The sequence below is a fragment of the Gigantopelta aegis genome, chromosome 8 (assembly GCF_016097555.1).
Source record: "Gigantopelta aegis isolate Gae_Host chromosome 8, Gae_host_genome, whole genome shotgun sequence".
In the NCBI taxonomy this organism is placed as follows: domain Eukaryota; kingdom Metazoa; phylum Mollusca; class Gastropoda; order Neomphalida; family Peltospiridae; genus Gigantopelta; species Gigantopelta aegis.
In genome coordinates this window covers 65,246,843-65,262,846 of record NC_054706.1, presented here as the reverse complement: position 1 = coordinate 65,262,846, position 16,004 = coordinate 65,246,843, and the positions used below count along the sequence as shown (strand labels likewise).

General features: G+C 39.7%; 1 protein-coding gene across 1 annotated transcript in view; it reads right to left on the bottom strand.

Moving 5' to 3' along the window:
- LOC121380145 (nuclear pore complex protein Nup85-like) overlaps positions 1–16,004 on the bottom strand; it is a 48,542-nt gene that overhangs the window by 1,267 nt on the left and 31,271 nt on the right. Inside the window, exons 17-21 of the mRNA XM_041508932.1 lie at positions 15,133–15,164; positions 14,661–14,761; positions 3,005–3,104; positions 2,186–2,237; positions 381–473 (exon numbers count right to left, since the gene is read on the bottom strand). Coding sequence (XP_041364866.1) covers positions 381–473; positions 2,186–2,237; positions 3,005–3,104; positions 14,661–14,761; positions 15,133–15,164 — 378 coding nt within the window. The remainder of the gene's footprint in view (positions 1–380; positions 474–2,185; positions 2,238–3,004; positions 3,105–14,660; positions 14,762–15,132; positions 15,165–16,004) is intronic.

Below are 16,004 nucleotides of genomic sequence, written 5' to 3'. Positions count from 1 at the left end.
AGCCTTTGATATGAAAGTCATGGTGCACTGGCTGGAATGAGAACTAGTCCAATGGGTTCACCGACAGGGATCGATCCCAGACCGACAGTGCATCAGGCGAGTGTTTAGTCGCTGGGCTACGTCCTGCCACATGCTGAACAGAAACATACTAGATCAACCTCATTGTTGTAACAAACCCAGAGAGAGAGCGAGATAATATCCTTACAGTGGATTTAAATTCTTTGCACATTTGAAGCTATATTAAATACGTATGACTTCTAGGGTACAAGATGTCTATCTGAGCATTATTTTGGGCATGGCAGTTTACTGATAAACAAGTCTTGTTTAACATAATAAGTTTTAACTGTACTTAAGACATACCGTATATGTACAAAACATACCTTATTCTCCGACTTGTTTTCTTTAACCATGTCCTGCATTAATTCTTCTAAGCAGTGCATCAATTCATATGTCTGCGTGCTGCTAAATACGACCTGTCATAAAAAAAAAAGTCTCTATATTTAAAAAATACATATACATGTAATAAAAATAAACAGAAAATAGGTAAAATTTATGTTATGAAACTTTATTCAGCATGTACATAAAACCCCCAACACATTAAGGTCTAAAATAGCAAATAGCTTCCAAGCATCAAACTAAATCGAGACTGCGTGTTCAGGTTACCACATATGAAGATGGTAAAAAAAATGGTACATCGTTCTCCACAAAATCCTATGACAAAAACACTAACAGAAGACACACATATATAGTGATATGAGGTGCTATTAAACATTAATTCATTCAAGTATCAGTTGTCTGTAAAGGGAAGGAAGGAAGGAAGGATGGAATTGTTTTATTTAACAACGCACAACACATTTTATTTAGTTATATGGCATCAGACGTATGGTTAAGGACCGCACAGATATTGAGAGAGGAAACCCGCTGTCGCCACTTCATGAGCTACTCTTTTTGTTTGGCAGCAAGGGATCTTTTATATGCACCATCCCATAGACAGGATAGCACATACCAGGGAGACAAACTAAGAAATGTTTTATTTAATGACACACTCGAGACATTTTATTTATTTATATATGGCATCCGACATATGGACCGGCCTCGGTGGCGTCGTGGCAGGCCATTGGTCTACAGGCTGGTAGGTACTGGGTTCGGATCCCAGTCTAGGCATGGAATTTTTAATCCAGATACCGACTCCAAACCCTGAGTGAGTGCTCCGCAAGGCTCAATGGGTAGGTGTAAACCACTTGCACCGACCAGTGATCCATAACTGGTTCAACAAAGGCCATGGTTTGTGCTATCCTGCCTGTGGGAAGCGCAAATAAAAGATCCCTTGCTGCCTGTCGTAAAAGAGTAGCCTATGTGGCGACAGCGGGTTTCCTGTCTCAAAATCTGTGTGGTCCTTGACCATATGTCTGACGCCATATAACTGTAAATAAAATGTGTTGAGTGCGTCGTTAAATAAAACACTTCTTTCTTTTTTTCTTTCCGACATATGGGCCCATATTTTCAGAGAAATCTTAGCCATTGAAATCGTAAAACAATTGCAAGCTACGACTTCACTATGGCGTGTGCTGTAGTGAAGTCACAACCTATGATGGGTTTTTATGATTTCGCAGCACTAAGACTGCTTCGAAAATGCAGGCCATGGTTAAGGACCACAGATAATGAGAGAGGAAACCTGCAGCTGCTGCCCCATGGGCTACTGTTTTCGATTAGCAGAAAAGGATCTTTTATATTCTGTCCCCAATTTTTTTTTTATATAAAGAGAATTATCAACTTGATAAATGTGTCATAAATTATAGATTACCATATCTGTATTTTATGGCAACCTTTACACTAATAGCCTATGTGTATTTTTGTGCTGGGGTGTCGTTAAAACATTCATTCATTATAGTAACCTGTACATTGGTTACCAGGCTGAGCCACAATGCTCGTTTCTATGCCTGATTTGTGGTCTTGCAATCCAACCCATTATGTCTGCTGTATTCACCACAATGATGTCACCAAGGAGACGTTTTCTGGTTTTAGTATTACAATTTGAAGTGCAAGCCTCTACATCATTAATTAAAATATTACAAGCAAGTGGCCTGATATGAAAAGTTAAGTAGTTCACTACATATCAGTGAATGAATCTACTCAGATATGGTCAGAATGGGTACAAATGTTTAACATAAAAGAAATAACATACTTGTTTAGTTTCGAGAAGAGGCAAGGCATCCAGAATAAGTATGATCCAAAAACTGAAAAATAGAATAATGTACATCAATGATTTAAATCATACCATTCATAACCAGTAAAAAAAATATCCTAGAAGCACTGAGATGAAAGAAATGTTTTATTTAATGATGCACTTCAAGTTATTAAATGTGTTTATATGGTGTATGACATATGGTTAAAGTTAAAGATTTTTTTTGTTTAATGACACCACTAGAGCACATTGATTTATTAATCATCAGCTATTAGATGTCAAACATTTGTTAATTTGACGTATTGTGTTAAAGAGGAAACCCGCTACATTTTTCCATTAGTAGCAAGGGACTCTTTTTATATACACCATTCCACAGACAGGATAGCACATACCATGGCCTTTGATATACCAGTTGTGGTGCATTGGCTGGAGTGGACATATGGTTAAGAACTACAGAAAACAAGGAAACCTGTGCCACTCAATGGGCTACTTTTTTTTATTAGCAACAAGGGATCTTTTATATGTACCATCCCATAGACAGGATAGTACATACCACAGTCTTTGTGGAGCTCTGACTGAATGGAGGGAATAGCCCAATGGGCACTCTGTGACGGGGATCGATCCTAGACCAACTACACATTAGCTAATCACTTTACTGCTGGGCTACACCCCACCCCTACCGGAATGAGTTACTGTAAAACATTACTCTTTTCAGAGATAACGTTACTGTACAACGTAACAGGAATCTTACAGTAAATATAATAAAATAAAATAATGGAAAACTATTTGGAGATTGATAAGTGAAATATTTATACGTACTCTTTTGGAGCCAGTCTGGCCGTGAGGAGTGACAAGAGAAGGGAACCAGCAGCGTGGAAATCACCATCCTCGTACAGCTTGTGAAACTCGCGATATTTACCTACAGTCAACATTGAAAACAAAACAACATTCATTAAATTGTTAAAAAAGAAGCAGATAAATAACACCAGAAAACATACAACCATGATAAACAACCCTCCCCACACTTTTTTTTTAATGAAGGAAATGCTGCCCATGAGACGAAATACATTACCCTTGTACTCTAGACAGAATTATTCTGTAAAAATTAACAGGAATCTTGTAACAAATAAAATATAATAAATGAAAAAGTATCGGAAAATAGTCTGTGAATACCTTACTCTTTTGGAGCCAGTATAGCTGTGAGAAGTGGCAAAAGACGAGAAGGTCCTACAACAAATTCTGATTAACACTACTAGAAGGGAATATTGTCTAAGGGACCAAATACATTGTTATCATTATACGTTTATTCACAAAGCCTCCAACATTAGGGTCTATAGCATTTTTCAATGTTCGACAAATGATTGGGAAAATCACTAGCCCTCACAGAAGCTTTGGCTAGTGCCCTATGTATTATAGTAATACAGATGATAATTTCCACTAGCCCACACAAAACGGGACCAATGCGTCGCGCGAGAGCTAAAAGGTTTAAGTGGCAGATACGACCTAAAAAATTTTTTTTGCATATTCGGAATCACCATCCCTGATTACATATTGTCACAAAAAAAATCATAGCTGTGTCCCTAATTGCATCGCTTATACAGAAGGATTTAAATGGTCGTAAGTGAATCACAGATACCAATTTGCACGGAAATAGGCGTAATTGACACATACGACTTTCCTCCGATTTGCTTGCTGTCCATTATGTGAATATGACTGGTCGTGTGTAGTAGATACACCCTTTTTAAATACAGTTCGTTATATAATTATGTCTGACATAGGTCGTATGTGCCAAATACGACACGTATGTATTCTTTGTTATCGGTCTGTAATAGAAATGCGAAGTACAATAGAGCATACATTATGTCAATATTTTTATGAGCTTGAATCCTAAAAATAATGACTTTTGTTGTTGTGAAAGCCTGGTGTATTTAAAAAAACAACATTTGGTACTGCATGCAACGAACCATTCGGCAACAGACAAGAATGGTGTCTGTATATATAAATAGGAATTGCAGTAACATTAATGTTTGTATGGTTTGCTATTTTATGTGCACCATAATTACAATAATAAACATGTTTTGGTGAATTTTCTTGAAAAACAAATATCTATTTTGAAATGTTTTTAATTGAAGCAAAGTTTCCAACATGTAATTTGTATCTGTAGATCGCCCTAATGTAGGCATTATGGATTAACAATATTGCACTTACAAACGTTGTTGTAAATTATCCAGGACAAAGTCCAGTAACAAAAGACAGTGTAATCAGACGTAAGGTTAAAAGGCGAATAAAGTGAATGTGGCCTCAACATAAACGATAGCAAGATCTATGATCTTTGATTAATTTTACAGTTAACAAATATTTGCAACAGAATATTCCTGTCCTGAGTCAGACACACGATCCTATCGGAGGCCGGACTTGGGATAGGCGTGTTCGAACCCTAGTGGTATATGGACTATGGACACGTTAAACCAGTTACTAAGCTAAGCTAAGCAACAGCATGTTGAACGTGAACATGACACAATACACACAAAAACATTAGCACAACATAGCACGCACAACAGAAGCTGAACATCACATAGCACACACAACATAAGCTGAACATGAACATAACATAACTCGCACAATAGGACCTGAACATGATATATAGCATACACAACAAGACCTGAACATATGAGAAAATAATCACCATATAAAATGAACGTGACAGCACCTGAGACAGTTTATTTGTTTGTTTTGTTTAACAACACCACTAGAGTACATTGATTAATTAATCATCTGCTATTGGTAACATTTGGTAATTATGACTCATAGTCATCAGAGGAAACCCCCTAATGCAGCAAGGTATCTTTTATATGCACTTCTCCCAGACAAGACAGCACATACCACGGCCTTTATCCAGTCACTTGCGACAGAACCTGAACATCACATAGCACTCAGTTTGCTTAACTATTCTGGTTTGTCTGTTCCACTAGCTGATAAACCAGGTATTTTTGAAACTAGTGAAGTACACCGTGAGGCAGTAGAACCAGGAAGTATCTGCAAAAGGACTCCCATGGCGCAAAGAACACGGAAAGAACACTGCACACAACATGACATCAGCTTTTCTGATGTCTCATCAGGAACGAATACTTGCCTAGAAAGAGAGGTTTTGTATGGACAAGTCGTCTGATTCTGATGCACCATCATCAAACAACTAAATGGAGCACTACCACCACAGTGTTTCTGCCAGATAGAAATGTTTGGGTATGGCTCTATGGAATTGAATGCAACCAGTCAATAGAGATATGGGGGTCCTCCCTCAGAAAGAAAATGGGTTAAGTTTGAAGAAAACTTGAGGTGTTTTCTCTTTTATAGATACATCACCTGTCCTCATAACTAGTGCATATTAGTCTGGAACCCAGAATTGGAAAAAGACCTTAAAATAGGTTCAAGGTGAACCCATCTGCTATACTTTTTTTATTAACATTTTTAAATAGCTTAAATATTCAGAATCAATGTTCAACTGGTCTGCATCATAGGTAACATTTTTAAAATGAAAAGATCTCGAAGTATTTCCTGCATCAGCAATGGCGGCCATTTTCCAAGATGACGGCTATGGATTTTTCTTAATATTCTGCCGTTTCTTTTAGAAAAATACTATGAATGTCATATAAAATATCATGACCAATGTCCATGATGTTAGTGCATTATATACTAAATAAAATATTATATAGCACCACCTTCTATAACCCGTACTGGCCATGTAATTCCAATATGGCCACCTATATTCTATATATTATCATAATATTCCTTACCCCTTACATTATGGGTCTAGATCCTAAAATATTCATCCTAAGTGATTTAGAACCAAAATTATAGCCAGTTCTTTAACATATGGCTATTATGGTGGCCATCTTGGATTTTTACAGGAAGTGGTGAACGAAACAATTGAAAACATTATTTTTTCTTAATTATTTATATTCCTAGAAGTGAAAAATTTATGTTTTTTCATTTGTGCATTCAATTCAGATGGAATTCTATAATCTAATAGTTGAAAGTGCTAAAACAGCTTATCTCAGAACAGTTGTTGGGTCCCCATAGTATATACGTGTTTTATAAAATTCACAAAGGAATTCGCAGAGCAGACCAGCTTCTCCTAACACCTAAGATGATAAACTTGCAATAAAAAATGGTTTAAAACGTATAGCAGATGGGTTCACCGTGACCAAAATTTTCAGTATTGAGTTCCAGACTATATTCCCTACGATTAGTAGACTGGTTCGAACATCCCAACAGCCAATGGGATGGCTTAGATTCTTCCACTGTGTACCCCTTCCTGTTCCAGTCACATGACTATAACTTCCTTCTTTTCCCTGAGCGAATCGCACGGAGAACTGGAAGAAGGGAGGAAGGGTGGGAATCATCCCATGAGGACAGGTGATGTATCTATAAAAGAGAAAACACCTGAAGTTTTCTCCATTTCTTTTCAACATCACCTATCCTCATAACTAGTGCAGCATTCAACAGATGGTGGCGGGTTCTGTACTCCGAAGATGCACAAGTCTTCTCCCCATGGACCGGTAGGAAACTGACAGTGGAAGAAAGAAAGCCAACCAAAATTAGCCCATCCTCCAAGCGATGCATAACAAACAATATCCATGCTGTTAGTATTGACAGTGGGAAAGGTGGCATCCGTCAGTGGTGTGGATGAACGAAGTCGTGAATTACGAAAAGGGTCAGAAATTTGTTCTCCAACAAGGAAGTCCTGAATGGTGGGTAAGCGTCACCACCGCAGATGCAGGTGTTAGGTAACCATCCAACCAATAATTGTATACCAAACGGAAACAAATATGGTGGAAGCATCCATCAGAACATTAAACCAACAAAACCCCGATTTTTTCTTACTAGTAAAACGGTGGAGAAGTTAGTTCAATTAATAGGAAAACAGGTCGTTAGTGTGCAGTGCGTTCACTAACTAGTGTTATCCAGACAAAAAGTTCCGACACCAACCAGTGCAAAACTTCAGAAAGGTGTGCAAAAACAATTTGTCAAATGAAGTCCTCACTTGTCGATTCAATGAACATCTTGGGGTACAGTCCTGAATCTGACATCAACGACGAGGACGACCAGAGTTAACCAGAGTTTGAGCTGCAACCACCGGACCCAGATGATGGAATCCCTGTATGTCTTCGGTCGATACATCTCACAGATAGTAGTTCGCGAAGATGGAATCGGTGGCCCAATAACACCCCGGATACGATGCTGGAGTGTTATAATGCAGCGACATAGTAGCGGCTAAGGCACGCAGTTCATGTGGGTTAAGACGCCGACGGTGGAGATAACCCTGCTGATTGGTAGGCACACAAAATTGTGGATCGTATCCAAGTAGACATTGTGTTTTTAGTAATGTCTTTCAAATGTCTCTAGTTGCAAGAGAGAAACAATTCTCTGTTTGCAAAAGGCGGCAGTTCTCTCCAGGTACAGCTTAAGAGTTCAAACAGAACACAACGACAAATCTTCCACATCATGTGAACCCACAATGGAATAGTGCTTTAACATCATAGGTGCGAGGACATTGATCTGGCAACTGATTTTTAGCAACAAAGCTCATCAAAAGACCCAGTGAAAATGAAGAGTAGTCGTGATTAAAACACACCATGTCGTCATCCAAAGCATGTATCTCTGACACTCTTGCCGCTGTAGTGAACTCTATCAAGAACACCGTCTTCCTTGTCCAAACCTCTAAAGAGGCCTTCGCAGCAGGCTCGTAAGGTGCTTGAGACAAGGCCCTCAGAACTAGATTAAGGTCCCATTTCGGTGGCCGAAACCGTTGAATCTGATCCTCGTAGTTGAAACCCTTGAACATGGAGTTTTCAAAATCGCCGATGTGGTCAAAGAAAACCCCTTCTTCCTTAAACCATTGGAGATAAGATCCACGCATGTAGATGGTACAAGCTTGGATGTGGATGGTGCTGTCTCGACATGGGATGAAGCAAGAGGCGATCCCAATCAAGTAGCAGTAGAGGATCTGGTGCCACAAGACGTAGAAGGTCTGGATACCAAATTCCGCTTGGCCATTTTGGTGCGATGAAAAGTATCCGAAAATGGAACTCCTGAAACTGCTGGAGGACTCTCGGTAGCAACACTGGTGACGGGAACGCATACGCATCCAGATTGTCCCAACTGATGGCCAACGCGTCGAGATCCAATGCGTCAGAATCCGGTACCGGTGACACGTATGATCTGAGTTGACGAATGAAGCACGTCACAGAAAGATCACCAAGTTGGTGTCCACAGCCTGTGACACACCCACCGGAACGCTTCTGGGTTGAGCATCCACTCGGTGCTTTGTGGAACGGACGGTCTTGACAAGGTGTCTTCCAGAACATTCGACACCCCTGGTATGTGACATGCTCTGAGTTACAGCGGGATTGTATCTGTCAGCTTGAACAGACGATAGATGAGATCGAGCAGACTGCTGGAATGAGTTCTGCTCTGACAATTTGACATAAGAGTTGCATGGAGCAAGTGCCAACGCCAATGACGTATCGCATTGAACACTGCCAGAAGCTCCAACATGTTGATGTGGAAACTGGCTTCCATGGCAGACCACAGCCCCGATGTCTGACTGTTGAAATGACTTCCCAACCTTCTCATGAGGCGTCCACAAACAGATGGTCGGTTGCTTGGAATGGTATCAAAGAGACTCCGCCTAAGTTTGTCATCAGGCGGAATGTTTGTATCAACCTCGGAGCGAGACATATCGTCGAAGGTTCCATGCAACTAATATTTCATAACAGCAGCAAGGCAAACAAGCATAGTTATATGAAGTAAGAACACCGTATCCTCAACCACAGATGAGACTGGATCATCATGTGGAAATTCATCATAAGGCGCGCATAAGCAGACCAACGGACAGAAAGGCAGTCGCTGGAGACGGAGACCATGAAAAGGAACGTCGGATTCCCACAGGAACCTGGAAGTGAACATCAGACGAAGATTGGTGACAACGGTCCATGAGAACCGTGATAGGCCATAAAGACCGACTGCATGCACAGCTCTGGTGAGACGACTCAAACTGGTCACGAGAAGAGTATGAAAAACGCTAACCCGGTGAAACCGCTGAAGTCCCTTCCACAGTAGCCGCAGGCGACGTAAACAGCAAAGTAAAGCCGCAGGATGGAACGCATCTGGAAACACCAAGACAGGCGAAGTCTAGATAGGGCCGGTAACAGGTGTCGCTGGAAACGTCACTGAACCCGCCTTCTTTTTTTTTCAACGTCTTCTGCAACATCGTCGGTAGCACCCACCTGCAAAGTACCGGCTGTCAATGAACATCCGAAGCAATCATCAGTGTCGGGCCCATCTTGGAATGCGTCGGCGAAGGTAGACGTGACGGAACATGTCGTAAACTGCAGCCAGACAACCCCTCATCATTATGTAGCAGCAAATCCGTATCTATAACGGAAGCAGTCGAAGACGCATCTGCTCTCATAATGTGCACACCGGCAAGGTGATTGTTAATAGTGGAAGTCGCAGCTGAACCGAACCAAACCAAACCGTAAACAGTCCCGTCTGGAACCCTCAGAAACTCTGGAAGCCGCTTCAGCCCAAAATCGGCGACGATAATCCATGGAGCCCGTGAAGATTTAATCACAACATCCTCTGGGGCTGCGTCGGTAGCAATCATGGGAACCGGTCCCTTCCGGGTAGGCGCTGGTGGCCGAGGTAGCGATGGTAAAAGCTCGTAACAACGGTATCTGTATCATCCACGACGGAACCGTGTGGTTCATTCTCAGGGAAGTCCTGCAAAAGTCTAGCACAAGCATGCCGATCCGCAGTACTTGAAGGTCGTGGAGACCGTGAACGGCCATAACGGGAACCGGAGAGTGACCGTGAGACATGATTCTGTATACTTCGCGATCGATGACGGCGACTGGAATAAGCCGTAGATCGTGGAAAACGGCTCCGTGCACGGCTGCGATGCCCAAAAACAGATGAAGTAGATCGGCGATGATCCGCAGTGGAATCCCTAGGCGGTCGAGACACCGTAGCATCCGTCGGTGCGGTAGCCGTGGTCACCGTAGCGCACATCATAGTAGACACTGGAGTAGTCACCGGTACCATCACGGTAGCCGTAGGTCTAGTAGTGGCTTGTAGTGAAGCGATAGTTTCTTGAACCATACTTGGTAATAGTGACTTGAGCAGTTCAGCCACAAACTCCAAAGTCGGCTTAGCTGGACGGGAGCCGTCGAAAGAGACTCCGATTTCTTAGCCCGCTGAGCCAAGACCTTCAAATAGTTGTCAATTCAGCTGGTCCGAGAGGAAGACAGAGTAGACAACATGACTCGACATCACAGGGTGACCGACACCCGGGACAGACGTCATGCGGGTCTCGTCCCGCCAGAAAGTTCCTGCATTTGGTACAGGAACGCATAACTCTAGAAGAGCTAGTATCCGACATTCTCAACAATACTGTAATGAGAAAGCAAACACATAAAAATGCACAAATCCGGTAAACAAATTAGACGCCATTTTAAAATGGCGCCCGACAAGGTAACCAGCACACATGACAAAAAAATAAATAAAGTGTAAATAACACTTAAAATAAAGTGATTACAACCAAATAATGGTATAATAGCAAGTAACAACATTAAAGAATGTGTCACCACAATAATCGAAACATAAACCAAAGTAATAAAACAGATGGCTCAGATTACGACAGAGCAAAATAAAGAACGTCCGAACCGCTAGAAGCGAAGGAAAAAGAAGAAAGTTATAGTCACGTGACCGGAACAGGAAGGGGTACACAGTGGAAGAATCTAAGCCATCCCATTGGCTGTTGAGATGTTCGAACCAGTCTACTAATTGTAGGGAATATGCACTAGATATGAGGACAGGTGATGTTGAAAAGAAATAGGGTTAGGATTAAGAAAATCATACAATAATAATAAAGAGTAATTAATTTTGTCAAAAAGTTAATTTAAAAAAACAAAATTTTTCAAACATATTTGGGTATGATACCATACCCATTTTACCCTCTGGCAGAAACCCTGCACCAGATACGGTCACACAAAATCTGGGGTGGGTCAAAGAAAACAAGGATTTCACAAGTCAAAGTAGTTTTTTTCACATTATTATTTTGTTCAATTGGTGATTTTATTTATCGTATTATTATTAACAAAAGTAAAATCACTTTTTTTACATAATATTTTGTTTAAGTGGTGATTTTATTAATACGTACTTCTACTTGCATTCCTTTTTGAATGTTTGCTACTAATTTTTTTCTATTTACAAACTTTCTCCTTTTTAAAAATAAATATGTGATTTGCAAAACTGAAATGTTTTAAAAGTGATGGTTCTTTCAGAATAAATATTTAAATTAACTTGATATCCTGTTGGTCGTAAATGACACAATTTAATCATGAATAATTATCGTAACTACAACTATTTAAGCAAATAACTAAAACACCTAATATGCTATAAATACCGCAGATATACAAAGAAATCATAAATATGTTCAGCTTTCATTGTCATTAAAACAAATATGACATCTTAACTACTGATCAAGAAAAACAGTTTTCCTTCATTATCTCAGCTTTTTAAAAATGAATTTTGATGCACTTACGCGACAATTGGCTAGTGCAGTGCTCGAACGTAAGAATTTGTCTCCCACGGCAATTTTTAAAAGAATTGTAATGGTGAAACAGTCCACCAACCAGAGTTTGACAAATCCGCTAGCCCGACGCCAGTGGCTAGTGGTTTTTAAGTTCGGGCTAGTGAGAAACGCAGGGCTAGTGGTTCCCCCCACCCCTCCTGATCGCTTCTTTTTTCTTTTCTTTTTCAGTGTTTGTTTTATTTACCTATTGTTTTCTAATTTAACACTTCTGTTACATGTGGTTATCGGCAATCAGGAAAACAATTTACTTTAATGGTAACCGCACATGCAATGGCTCGGCTTGGCCTATTACATGTTGCGGTTTGGATAATGCATCACAGCTGCCAATCCGAGATAATACCTTTTTTGTTTATCAATTAACAACAGATTAAATGTTGCCGTTATATTCTTTTGATATCGGTCTGACACGGGATAATGCCCTGTCTTTGAGCAATTGGCATCACCGTTCCTGACGACATAAATAGTAGTCCCTAAATGTATAACCCACTACCAAATACACACGGTCAATGTTAATTTTCATGAAATTATGGCCATAGCACATACAAATTTAATTAAACTTTGGCAACAAGAGAGGGACAATAAAACAAGACTATGGCACTATTTGATCAAACCAAAAGTTAATTCTTAAAAAACCCACATATTTAGATCCTAAAACCGAAAAAAACATAACTAGGTTCCGTTTGGGTGTAGTCCTAGGCTTAAACGACAGCAAACATAGAATTAATAAGACTCCCAGTTCTATGTGTACAGTACGTAAAAAGATAGATAACGTCACACTATTTATTTTATTGTAATAAATATAAAGATGAACGTGCTACTTTAAAAAATACTATTACTGACCTAGATATTAAATTCAACCCTATCAAATTATTTAATCCACCCCTAATGCATAAACAATTAGTGGAGCAGGCTTTAATGACCTTTGTAGAGAATACCAAAGTTCTAATTTAACATATTAAAATAGGTCAATCCTTTCTTATAATAAATAGGACGGCCTGAGAACTGGCCTTATTATTATGTAATATCTTATCATATACCCCCTACGGGGATAATGACCCCATCACCCACGCCTATTATGACAGTGGTAAGGATTAAGGCTTACCCTCTCCCCCCCCCCTAAAGTTATCTTTTTACCAACAATGGCAGATACTTTCAATCAGTGACTGTATGTATGTCTCCAGTGATAGCTCTTACTTATTCCGTGGTAGGGTGCTTGTGGGTGCGGTAGAGCGTAGGTGGTTTCGACCGGTAGAATGCCTGTTAGGAGGCCTCCCATCCCTGGCACTTCCGCTCCGTGGAAATCCAGACCAGCTAATTGGGCTTACCCGCCTGTTGGACCGCTGACTAGATTGGGCGCGATGCCCCCCCCCCCTTTGCGAATCCCTAGCCTCCAGGGCTCTAATTAAGTAATTAAACATTTCATATGTTTATTTCTTTTATTAAATATATAATTAATTCTATAATTCATATTTAGACAAGCCCAACTGAAAACTGCACCAGCTAAATTAAGATTTAAATTCATAACCTGGGTTTTTTTTATATATTACTTTTTGGTGCATTTGAAATTTATAACTTAATGAATTATTTAATTAAATTCCCCCACCCCATTTATTTTGGCTTATGGTCTTACCAACAAAATTTTCAAATTGTCCCCATCATCTCAACTGCTCTCCCCCCCCCCCCCCCCCCCCCCCCCCCCCCCAGTACCTTCATTTAAATTTAATTATTTTGATAGTGGGTTTAGATACCAACCATGAGTTTGCTATATTATTGTTATACTCGTAAATGTGTAATGTTACAAAAATTATATAAAAATCCAGTTATAATTGATCAGGAATTTGGGCTAGTGCTTTATCTTGGTGGGCTAGTGGTTTTCACAAACCCACTAGCCCTGTGGCTAGTGACTTTTCTAAATATTTGTCATACTCTGCCACCGACGGCAATTTTGAGCCTGCCTATGGCAATTTTTTTAAAAGTGATATTTGCAGCAAATAAACCTGACTGAAAGGCTATCTTGTTATATGTAGACATCTTTTTAAATGTGCAAATGTTAAATAGTGACAAATAATGTACACCACGTGTATACATTTCGTCATTGTTGAGGAGTTTTACCGACGGCACAAAAATGCCATCGGTCATGCTCTCTACCTACGGCAATTTATATCTCAACGACGGACGGCAATTGCCGTCGGTGCCGCCGTTAAGTTCGAGCCCTGTAGTGGATTTGTCGAATCCTGCTTCATTTATCAGATATGAGTATCATTATTCCATTATCAAAAAACACATCAGTAATTGGAAAAAAACCTTACAAACCATCAATATTTTACAACAAACTTGATACCTTTGAAACTAACAAACTCCAAATATTAAGTTGCCATTGATGAGGTACTTTTATGCTTCCACAACCTGTGACAATCTACAGGAGCCTCGATCCATGTATTTGAAACTGCGTTCACGAATGACCAAGGCCTTCTCCAAAAATTGCCACCTGTCGGCTACTAAAACCACTGGGTTGGTACAGGTTAATATTTAATTAACGTGTGTCTTCTTTGTTAAAAGGGCGGGACGTAGCCCAGTGGTACAGCACTCGCTTGATGCGCGGTCGGTCTGGGATCGATCCCTGTTGGTGGGCCCATTGGGCTATTTCTCGTTCCAGCCGATGCACCACGACTTGTATATCAAAGGCCGTGGTATGTGCTATCCTGTCTGTGGGATGATGCACATAAAAGATCCCTTGCTGCTAATTGAAAAGAGTAGCCCATATGATTGGATATAAATACGAAAATCTAATTAAAATGAACAAAAAATAAAGCTCACCTAGAAAGGTGAGTCTGTTGCTAAGTAACATCGCTGGCCCCAAGTTGTCAATCAGATCAAGGTGAGAGAACTCCCCCTTTTCACTGTACTCGAGTAAAAATCTGCCAAAAAAAGGAGAGAAAAAAATATTAATTTTACTTTTTTTTTAAATAATAAAAATACTACCAGAAGAAACATGATACATAGCACCACTATATGCCATATGAAACTGGCTGACTTTGTTTTAACGATAAAAGTTGCTCAATTTTTTTCTAGTATTTTACTGGCCTTTAAAATGTAAATATAATGAGAGAACTCAAAACTGATCAACCTGTTGTATCAAATTTAGGAAACTGTTCGTATTTTAGACCACTACTTCGTGACGATTTTGGAGTCAAAATTGTCAATTTTTAACACTAAGTATATTATTCTAGCCCTAAACTCACATATAAACAGGTTAAGACTAGAGGACACTCAAGCTAATGTTACTCACTTTTCTGTCAATCTGGTTGCAGCTGCCACATCCTGCAAAAATAAAAAGTGCAAATGCTAAATTTTATTACTACACAAAATAATACCATTGTCAACTTGTTGCGAGAGTTAGTCATTTTGAGAATACTGCTATTTTGAAAGCAAAATCATGTCCCCCACTGGGCATAACAATTTTTCGTATTTCCCAAATTTCAATGGCAACAACTCTTGTCAAAAATTAGCAAATCTACATGAAAAAAAGAAAAAAATGTTTTATTTAACGACACACTCAACACATTTTATTTACGGATATATGGCGTCAGACATATGGTTAGGGACCACACAGATATTGAGAGAGGAAACCCACTGTCGCCACTTCATGGGCTACTTTTTTCGATTAGCAGCAAGGGATCTTCAGGCCTCCCAGCCACTTTTACACTTTAAAATATAGGAAATATAGGAATTTGCATACCAAAATATAGGAGTTTTATAGGAATTTTGAGGTCAAATATAGGAAAATTTGGACCAATTATCATGATTATAGGCATTTTACATGGTTTCTAACGACATTTACATTACTAATAGTATGTACACAAGATACAATCTACTACCTCAACAAACAGGGTTAAAAATTAGCAGTCGGCCGGTCACCCGTGGCGACCTTTATTAGCTAAGGGCGACTATGAATTTTACAAAGGTAGTCGATTTTAGGATCTGGCGAGTATGGTTCCAGGTAAAAAACGAACGCACTGAAACTGAATCGAATGTGCCAAAACACCCCGCTTTTGTGCTGGCGTGAACTACAGATCTGGCAACAGACAACATTATAGAACATGTTCTATATTTTGACAATGCCAGACTGACTAGACTCAGCCTCAGCTTCTGTGATTTTGG